Source organism: Spermophilus citellus (genome assembly GCF_964194105.1).
Source record: "Spermophilus citellus genome assembly, chromosome: 2".
In the NCBI taxonomy this organism is placed as follows: Eukaryota; Metazoa; Chordata; class Mammalia; order Rodentia; family Sciuridae; genus Spermophilus; species Spermophilus citellus.
The window spans coordinates 212,715,894-212,726,354 of record NC_138183.1 but is presented as its reverse complement, the minus strand read 5'-3'; the positions used below and the strand labels follow the sequence as shown (position 1 = coordinate 212,726,354).

General features: G+C 37.0%; 1 protein-coding gene across 2 annotated transcripts in view; it reads right to left on the bottom strand.

Moving 5' to 3' along the window:
- Positions 1-718: 718 nt before the first annotated feature.
- The window catches only part of ZDHHC13 (zDHHC palmitoyltransferase 13), a 56,527-nt gene continuing 46,784 nt past the window's right edge, over positions 719-10,461 (bottom strand). For both annotated transcript variants that reach the window (XM_081279411.1, XM_081279412.1), the window contains exons 15-17: positions 6,606-6,763; positions 4,236-4,333; positions 719-1,944 (exon numbers count right to left, since the gene is read on the bottom strand). In XM_081279411.1, coding sequence (XP_081135537.1) covers positions 1,806-1,944; positions 4,236-4,333; positions 6,606-6,763 — 395 coding nt within the window. In that variant the 3' untranslated portion in view covers positions 719-1,805. The remainder of the gene's footprint in view (positions 1,945-4,235; positions 4,334-6,605; positions 6,764-10,461) is intronic.

Below are 10,461 nucleotides of genomic sequence, written 5' to 3'. Positions count from 1 at the left end.
AACCAAATTATTCCAATTTCCACTGATTTGGGGGCTACCTTGTTCTAAACAGGTGTGTATGTGTGTGTGCATGTGTGGTGGCGGGATTGAATCCAGTCTTGAGTGTGCTAGGAGAGCACTCTACCACTGAGCTATATCCCCAGCCCACCATCCTTTCCTTTTAAAAATCTTTCACAAACACTTTCTTGATTACATCTACTGAGGCTCTTCTAAACCTCTAAATTCCAATAATATTTTATTTGCACCCTCTTAATGGCTTTTAATATTTTCTACCTTATACTATAGTTTTCATTTATATTAGTTTTCCCTCTAGACTGCAAGCTCCATGATTAATATACCCGATTAAGTGTTTAATGGCCTGAAAGACTTACCATGTGCTCAATAAATATTTGTAGAATAACCAAAAATTAAATCCATCTTTTCTGGCAGATATCAGTTAGAAGCAGTGGAATATACATAGTGTTTTGAACTAATTTAGAAGGTCTAGGTGGGGAATTTGAAGTTTTAAAAAGTAAGATCTGGATTCCCACTTAGTCCCTGTGATTCTGATCTAAATGGTCAATAGACCACAACTTGAAAATACTTAAGAAGAGAATAACTCCTTGAGAAAAATCCTTCCATCCATCAGATGAGAATCAGATTCTTAAAATACAATTTTGATTATACCATGTGTTCCTTAAAAAAACAAACAAAAAAAACACCTTTATTTCATTCAACAAATTAATTCAAATATTTATTGAATGAACGCTATGGGCCATATTCTAGGTGACTGGTACTGTAGAGTGGCAATCCCACTAAGTATCTATGGGACCTTGGAAAAGACACAAATTTCTTTTGGCTTAGTTTTTGCAAAGATTCTGTAGAAGACAGGTGAATGGATTCTTGAAGAATTGAAAGTTCAAAGGGATTAAGGTACAAAATGTGGTGCAGAGTAACACTAGTTAAACAAAACATGGTTGTATCACTTGGGGCCTTGCTGGTCATGATGAGAATTTAACTTTAACCAAGAGCAATGGGAACATATGAAAGGATTTATAGCAAGAAAGTGCTATGCCCAGGAGAGCATATACTATACCAAGAATTAAAGTTGAACCAGCATTTCCTCCAGAATAAAGAAAAAATAGTAGTAACAATCACACTAGTCTAATATTTTGATGGTAGCTAGTAAAAGCAGTAATATCTTTAAGATTTCCTATATTTGATTTTCTAAATCAGATGGGAAACTCAATTAATTCTTGCTTATTGGTGTTAACAGTAATCTCATTCCTGGGACTGTGAATTACTTTCTTTATATCATATAAACATCTTTTCTCAACTTAAGATTCTAAAAGTGTTTAGTGTCAGAAACTATGTCTCAAATTACAAAAAAAAAAATTTATTATACATGAAAGCAAAACAGGTATATTTAAATATTCTTTACACATTAATAGATAGAACAAAGACAATAACTTATCAAAAATTACAAGTTTAAAGAATAGTACTATTTTGAAACAGCCAATACAGTATCTGAAAATACTCTATTTTATCCATAATTAGTGAATATTATCTCCAAAAAAGTTAACTTTAATTTTCTTGTGAAAAATATGTTTTTTAAAGATGTCTTCCAAAATTGTTCTGGAACAGTCCATTTTTCTGAGTTTGAAAGACTATATGCATTTATTGGGAACTGTTTTGCCAAATGGCTTTAAAACTACTTGTTATTTTCCTTGGGCTTAGGTGAATTCTAAATTCCACTTCACTTTCAGACCACAGGGCACTGACGTAAACAGAAACAAATCTGAGTCCAAGTTTTGAGTTGCTTTTCTTCATACGGAGCGAAGAACTTTCTCTTTAGCTGGGTGAAAGACCATGGTGTACTGGGATGTCCAATCTACTACGCAGGGCTTCACCAAGCCAAAGCAGCTACACTGAAAGAAATCTGCCAGGTTCTGTGTGAATCCAAGGCTGCCAATAAGAGAAGAGAACACATCTCACTATACTTCCTGTGTAGTTCTTGAAAAACATTCATTCAAAGCATACATTCACTGAGAATCAAAGGTAATCAGACTGTTCTTGGACTTATAAAACCTTAAAACTGAAACCTAGTTCCATTTCTGGACCTGAATCCCTACTTTGAAACTCCCTGATTCTGTCCAGCAATTCAACTGAATTTTTCTTCATTGTTTCATTTTGGGTTCCCCCTCACTGTATTGGTCACTGTCATCATAAAGTATCTTTCAATTCCCACTGCCCTAATTCAGACTTTTGAGTATCTCAAAGGCCTATAGGTCAGAAGAACTATAATCAACAAGATGGGTTTTTCTCCCCTAAGCCTTCTCACAGCTCTAATGATGTCTTTCTCAGTTCCTTCCAGTTCATTTTACATAATAGAGACTTCTAGTCCTCCAAAACCCCTGATACTAACCTCTCAATTATAACCCTTTCAAGATACACATTTGCCCAGAGGCTCAAATCCAAAATCTTCAACTTTGTATTCAAGGCCTTATATAATGAACTCAAGTTTTAGCTGCCCAGCTCGTCTCCATAGACCTCCCAGTCCTACCTGGCTCGATTTTCCCCATGATTATAACTGTGTGGGCCTGGAAATCCACATTCCCCCAATTTATCTCAGGTAATACCTCCATCCTTTTAAGTCTTACCAGCTCTCAAGGACCCATTCAAGGCTCACATTCCCACTAGAGCTTTACTGACTACAACTATCTCAGCATCCCATTTTTTCCCATAAATTCCTGATTTACTGCCTTATTTATGATTACTACTGCCTTATTCCAGTATAAGAAATGCTTATTTTAAAGCATATGCCCAATCTTTTCAGTGCCTAACTCAATCCTCATGTATGCACAATCATGACTGTGCTACTGTGAGTAAAAAGACCATCATTACTCAAAAAGTAGCTTCCTAGAAAGAGGGCTGACTACATGGGATTGATTAAGTGGCAGCAGGGAGACATGTCTGAGAAGTACAGGATCTGGCTCATGACCTATGTAAGCATAAGTAACTTAGAGGAGGGTAAGAAAGCAGAATGTTTCATATGGGCAGGATTTGAAAGTAAGATTCAAAGCTATTGCAAGGTTTTACCTTAGTTCTCAAGGAATGTTCGAGTTTATGCTGCCATTATTCAGCAAAAGTGCACCAGCTCTCATCTCCCTCTCTCCTTCCAGATTCTTCTACAGGACTTGGAATAACTTTCCTCCCATCCCCATCACGCCTTGCTTCAGATCTCTCAAGGTTCACCTTAAAATTCCACCTCTATTATAAGGTTTCTATACTTTAGTGGAGTAAATATTTATTCCTCTGGTTAAATCACTGTGACTTTATTATCACTGCTGGACTGAAATAATCACAAGATTTGCACAGTTCTCCATTATCATTGCTGTAGCCATCTCTTCCCAATTAAGTCAACTTCTCTCCTCCCTAAATACACATTGTAGTCACATCCCAGTCTCTGATTTCCTTGTCTAACAACCTAACAGTTTCATCTTGTACCAAGAGTAGGCTTTAAAATAGACTGCTCATGAGATATGCAGTGAGTGCTCAAATCCCTTGAGGGCTCTGGGTCACCTCTGCAGCACTCTGAGCCTCCAAGACCCTGATGATGTAGGTGGTAGGAAGATAAGCTTCAAAGCCTGATATTTCCTATCACAAGATGACAGCCTTCCTATAAACACATTTTCTACTGAGGACAGGTTTTATACAACCACTTCTCTAAAGAAAACACCTCAAATCTGAAAAAAAAAAAAAAAAAAAACCAAAACAAAACAAAACCAAAAAACCAGCTTCTCCCTAACACAGATGGGCACACTAAACAGAGGGCTAAAAAAAAAAAAAAAAAAAAAAAAAAAAATGACTGGTGATAGAAAGTCAGGTTAAAATTCCTGGCAAAGCACACAACCTAATACTTTCTACAGACAACATTGTGGCTGGGCCAGCCACATGGTTAATTATCTCACACCAATTCCTCGCCAGCAACATACAACCTTGTGACCATGTGGCTTGATTGGAGAGATTCCCCAACTTGGCAAAACTTCAAAGTTACTTACTATTTGTGCTAAGTCCAGCAGACTAAATTCCTTGCCACCTCAGGGCTCATGACCTTACCACCTACCCCTTGTCCCTGAGGTTTCCAATAAAGAAGGGCTCAAGTTAAAGAATAGCAGAGTGGCCATGGGTAGTGGCACTAAGTTAAGAAATCAGTGGCTAGGGATCTTCAAATGGTGAGAAGAGAACTCACTTACTTGTAAGGTGTCTTCCTAAGGGACAAGGTCTGTTTCATATGCCTGCTCTGCTTTAGCAGGCTGATTCTCTCATGGGAGGTCAGGCCCAAAAAAGCAATCTGAAAAAGAAGGTTGGAAGATACATGAAAAATACCACATTGTGGCTCCACTGCTCCTAGCAGTACATTACAGGACACTGGTAAATATTTAGCACTCCCTCTCTAACCTTCTAACCAAGATCATGATGAAGGCAAAGATTCAGCACCCTAAACCATTCTCTCATTGTCTGATTTTTATTAATCTTCAAAAAAACACTGGGCAGTGACTCAGAGTCATGAAGTAACTGCTTCATTAATCAAAGCATGGCTTATGGCCATGTTTAGATTTTCAACACATCCAGGATACAACTTTTGGGTGAATAAAACAATAAAAGGTCAATTTCAATGCAGTTATTGCAATTTGTGTGTTATTCTTGAAACTTCTTTGAAAAGGTGCCAAAGAAAAAAGTTAATAAAAAACATTAAAGGCTATACATTTGAAGAATGAAGATGACTCAAAAATTCCCAAATTAGTAAAAACCATTAAGAGGGTTATTTAACTGTTGTTTAATCCTCAAAAAAAACTCAATGGCAATTTTCTCATCTGTAATATGGACCTTATCATACCACCATATCAAACAGCTTATCACACAGTTTTATGGATTTGAGATAAAAGATTTAAAATACCTAGTGCTTAGAGAGGGAAAATAACTGACCCAAGGCCATACAACTGAGAGAGTGGTAGAGTTGGGACTGACATGATTCAGAGCAAGGGTACAGCTGCCCCTGCTCCTAGCCAGCAGTTTGGAGACTCAGTCAAAATCCTGTTTAACCAGTACACTCAGGAAACGAACATTTTCAAAGAACTAGATTATTTTGCTCATTAAGAAGATAAGTTTGTTCAAAATTCTTATTCAAATATATAAGCCTTCCTTTTAAAGATTAAGAATATCATAACCTCAAGTACTAAGAGTTGAGAAAAGAAGCAAGAAAATAAAAATTGATATCTGAATCCTTACGTTCTGCTTTTAATTCCATCTCTTACCATGGCTGTAAGCAAGGCAGTCAATATACCTTAGGGTTGGTTTTCTTGTCCATAAAATACATAAACTACTTTGGCATGGTCTCAAATGCTTATGAGGACATAAATGGGTAAGTGCTTTGGAAAATGTAAAGCATATATAAATATTATAAATATTATAATATTATAAATGACAGTAATCACCTATTCTTACTACCTGAACTGTTAATATCAAAGGGATAGAGTGAGTACTCAGAAACCTCAGTTTAATAAGTTTGAACTCCTTCCTTAGCATTTTTTTTCCTTCCTTCCTCTCTCCTTTCCCCTTGTCTTTTTTTTTTAAATATTTATTTTTTAGTTATTGGCAGACACAACATCTTTGTTTGTATGTGGTGCTGAGGATCGAACCCTGGTCGCACGCACGCCAGGCGAGCGCGCTACCGTTTGAGCCACATCCCCAGCCTCCCCCTTGTCTTTTTTTTTCTTTCTATTATCTTTACTATTTTGGAATTGGTTACTTCTGCATAAAGTGGAATTCATTCTGCTTTTGTTGAATAATGTTCTAATTATCTGAGGTCTTGCAGTAATTGGTTTGGACTGATTACTGCTGCCCATTCCATGTGGGCAGGTCATGGCAACAATGATAATTAGGTTAGGCTCATGGGAGAGGAAGGCGGCAGGGAAGGGATAGATACATCATATAAAGCTGAAGATGACTACTGCCCTGGAGCTTGAACTTTTTAATAGCCATGACCTTCTCTGAAAACATAATTATCACGTCTGTTGGTCAGTGGTATATCTTCCATTTCTTCCCATTCTTATCCACCTAAGCACTACATATGGCAAGGGTTGAAAAACTGAGGGAAAATAATCATCGCACATTTGTACAATGCTGTAGAGTTTATGTCATCTTTTCACACATCATATGGTTTAACTGTATGATGGAAAGAACCCTGGAATGAGGGTGGTCAGAAGAACTAAGTTTACATTCTAATTTTTGCCAGTCATTGAGTGATCTTGAACAACTTGATTCATCTCTCTGAACCTCTACTATTTGTAAAATCAGGAGATAAATTAGATTACCCTTAGGTCCAGCTCCAATAAATTATTTATTATTCTAACCCTTAAACCATCTTGTGAAAGTAGATAGGCATTATTACCCTCATTTTACAGATAAGGAAACTGAAATTCAAAAGAGGTCAAATGACATGCCTAGATCCACAGAGGGAGCAACAGATTTAGATCTAAATTTGCTGATTTTAAATTCAAGTATTTTTATTTCACTTTAGGCTACTAGAAATTTTACTCAAAGGATTTATGAGAAATAAATACCTGAAAGAGTTGATTTATTAATAAAAATGTTGACCATGAGAAATGGAAAATTGCTACCCCGAAGATATATAAAACCCAAGGGGAACAGGCCACAATCTGATTGAGGTAGGTCCATAGGCCATCTTCCTTGAATGTTGTAGCACAATGATTTGACCAATCTGTGAATTCACAAAAAAGAACTCATTATTAAAAATGGCAAGAAACTAGTGACTATTTTTCAAAGACACAAACTAATGTTCTATTTAGGGAGCAAAGAAAGCAAAACATGGTGGCAGAGATCAGAATTCACCTTTAGGGGCTGGAGGTATAGCTTAGGGGCAGAGCACATGCTTAGCATATTTGCGAGGAATGGGGTTCAATTTCCAGCATTAAATAGACAAAACCCTAGGAATTCAACTTCAGGAGTTTACTTTTCAAATGCTAGCTCAACCACCAAAGGTGAGAACATGGTACCTCGGTGTTGGTGAAGGTTTAGATAACACCATGTTAGTAGTTGATAGTGAAGGTATGAAAGTGGTTCATAAAACCTTCGTTCAAATCAGCTTATTCAGCATAAAACACACTGGCCAGAACTACTTAAGGACTTGACAATGGAGAATGATTATATTTAATAAAATACTAGTCCAGGAAAATTACCTCTATTATGCATGTTACACCAAGTTATGGGTTTCTCTTACTTATGGTTCAGATGAACAAGTGATTGCTGTGAGCACAAGAGGTCCTATAAGTGCCTAGATTAAATTAGAACACATATAGCATACAGGGGAATGGGTATGGGTGCACCTTGACAATGGCCCTGCAACTCATTCTGCAGAGGAAGAAAGGCCAGGTGAAGTGACTTCACAAAACAGACACATCCAGGAAAAGAGCACAGAGCATGATTCAGAGGTCACAACTCAGTTTCTCCCCCAGGGCATCTATATGCCAATTAAAAGAGGATTTCACTATGGCCTTCATGTTATTGACAACCTAATCTATGCAACTAAAAAGCAGCAGTAAGGAACAATACAGGTAGGAAGTGGCAGAAACAAGGGAAATAGATCTTCAAGGTTATGACTTTTATAGGCACCATAACTACACATAAAGTGTGAATTATTTCTAAAATGAGAATTCTCTAAGCTTGCCCCCTGAGGTTTCATAAAGGCCTCTGACAAATTTGATAAGTAGTTTCTAGCATTTCCCCATACGTACAGAAGAACTCCTGAGGCAGGAAGAAAATGAATCTATGACTTTACTGTCAACTGTTTAGTCCTAACATCTTTTTTTCTCCCAGTTTTTTGAGACTCACTCATTTGATTCTCAACCATCTTTCATAAATATATGCCAACAGCTTTTTAAAAGCAATCATTATAGAGTAAAAATCAGGGTTAAGGCAAGTTATACTCTGTTTAGAAGTACACATTAGGACTGCAAGAAAAGATGCATCCTATGTCCCTAATACTACAAAAAAATTGAATAAATCAATAAATAATTTCCAATAGCAGAGGGAGAAAGAATGGGAAAGATTATCTACTTTCTTTTAGTTAATGGATTTCTACTGCTCCCTTGTGGGAACTTTCTGATAACACAACATGATCTTATATGGAAGTTCTCACACTGAAGCACTGATTTAAGATTTAGTGTCCAAGATACAAATGACCACCAACATTATTTTATGCAATATAACACTTTAATTTGTGCTAATACATTCTTATCAGGCAGTCACTGGTTAATAATAGGGAATTCACATTATTTCAAGTCTATCATTTCATCATTAGAGAGCTCTGACTGTTACATAGTTCTTCCTGATATTGATCTAATACCCTTTTCCCTGTCATTTTTATGATGCTGACACTTTCTGATTCACTTACTGTCCGCTCTGAAAATAGACCTCCAAGAAAGATGGAATTGATCAAGGTGTGCAGAGGCAAAAGTATCTGCTACTGGATCACATGACAAGTGTATGGGAGGAGAGTATATAGCAGAACTCTACTGGCAAGAGCATTAATGGTAAACAAAGGAGGCTGAATGACAGTGACACCTCATTAGAGAAATGGAACATAAGTTCATGTTTCCTGTTTGTGAAATAATGATAAATGATAAAATTCCCTCATTCAGTGTAAAGAAATATTGTCAGAATATGAATGCAATAAAGTAACCAAGTATGCTCGGGTAGTACACAGAGTTTTAAGTCAGCAAAAGGTGGGATTGTTTATTACCAACAAAATATAATATAAACAATAGTTCAGAGCCAGAGAAAAAAGACAAAAAGGAGGGAAGACTCAATTTATGTAATAAAAAAAAAAACCACCAAGGAAAGAATGAATGTGATAGAAAATCACTTCTCTCCTTATCAATAGTCTTATGCTGGGGACACACACACACACACACACACACACACACACACACACACACACACGACTATTTTTAGTGAGGAGAGGGAAGAGAGAAGAGACAAGAGTGGCGTAAAATCTGGCTCCTCTCCCCTAGAATCAAGTCTAAGACAGAAACTGGTCTGCAGGCCAACCTAGAAAGGTTTTCCAAGAATATGCTTTATTGGCAAGCCTTAAAAGGGCAACCCTCTCTAAGGCACCGACAAGAAATCTTTTATTTCTTTCTTTCTTTTTTTTTTATTGATTGTTCAAAACATTACAGAGCTCATGATATATCGTCTTTCATACATTAGACTCAATTGGGTTTTGAACTCCCATTTTTAGAAATCTTTTATTTCTTATGTCACAAGACATAATCTAGTAGGGTTTTAAAATTTCAGTGTTCAGGGTTACTGGGAACCTTGAACAAGAAGTTGTACTAGAGCATGAACCCATGGCATCACACAAGCTAGGCAAGTGCTCTACCATTAAGGTGGATCCCTGGGCCTTTCCAATTTTTTATTTTGAAATAGGGCCTCACTAAATTGCCCAAGCTGGCATCAAATTGTGAACCTACTGTCTCAGCCTTCCAAGCAGCCTGAATTATAGTCGTGTGCCACTATGTCTGGCTCTAAGTGAAGGAATTTTAAACTTCTATTAGTCCTATTTGGGAAGGTGACAGTTATATTTAGCTACAAAGCATTCCCTGGAGATCAGACACTGAAGATGTCAATGAGAAATGGTCTTACAAGGTAACTGAAGCCCTTGTCATGCCTATGTCAGGGGAAAAAAAAAAATCCATTTCACGTAGATACTAACAATCTCCAAACATGAAACCCCAAACTAAAGAAAAGTTGCAATACTAGATAATCCTAAGGAAGGGGACTGGGAGGCTGGGGGGGCAAGCATAAAAGAAATTCTCTTTTGAGGAAAGTGTGGGGCAGGGGACAAGGAGAGAAAACATGAGCCCATAAGAGTACTATGCTCAGGGAAAAAGAAAACAATGTAGGGAAAATCATTCCTAAAGTTTTCCGGTAGATTTCAGCTCAAGCAATAACAACATAAAAGAAAGGTTTATGGGCACAGATTAGATGTGGAGACTGTTTTCCCAAAGCCTTTGAATAAATAAAAACCAAACAGTAAAGTCCAAATAAATAAAAATAAATTACTGGCACTATATTGGTTTTTCCAGTTTGATAATCTATTCCAATGTGTGAAAAGTTCAGTCATGTATTTTGTTTTTTTGGTGGTACTAGAGATAGAATCCAGGTTCCTGCACATGCTAGATGAGTCCTCTATCACTGAGCTACATTCCCAGCTGTGCTCCTTTTTTCAAGATTTAGATAGGGTCTTCTTGAGTTGCTCAGGCTGGCTTTGAACTTGCAATCCTCCTGCTTTAAACTTTAAACTGAATAGCTGGGATTACAAGGCACTTGCAATTCTTAAGAGTTAACCAAAATTCTTCTTGCTTCAATTTAAACCCTGTTCTTCATCAATCACTTCAG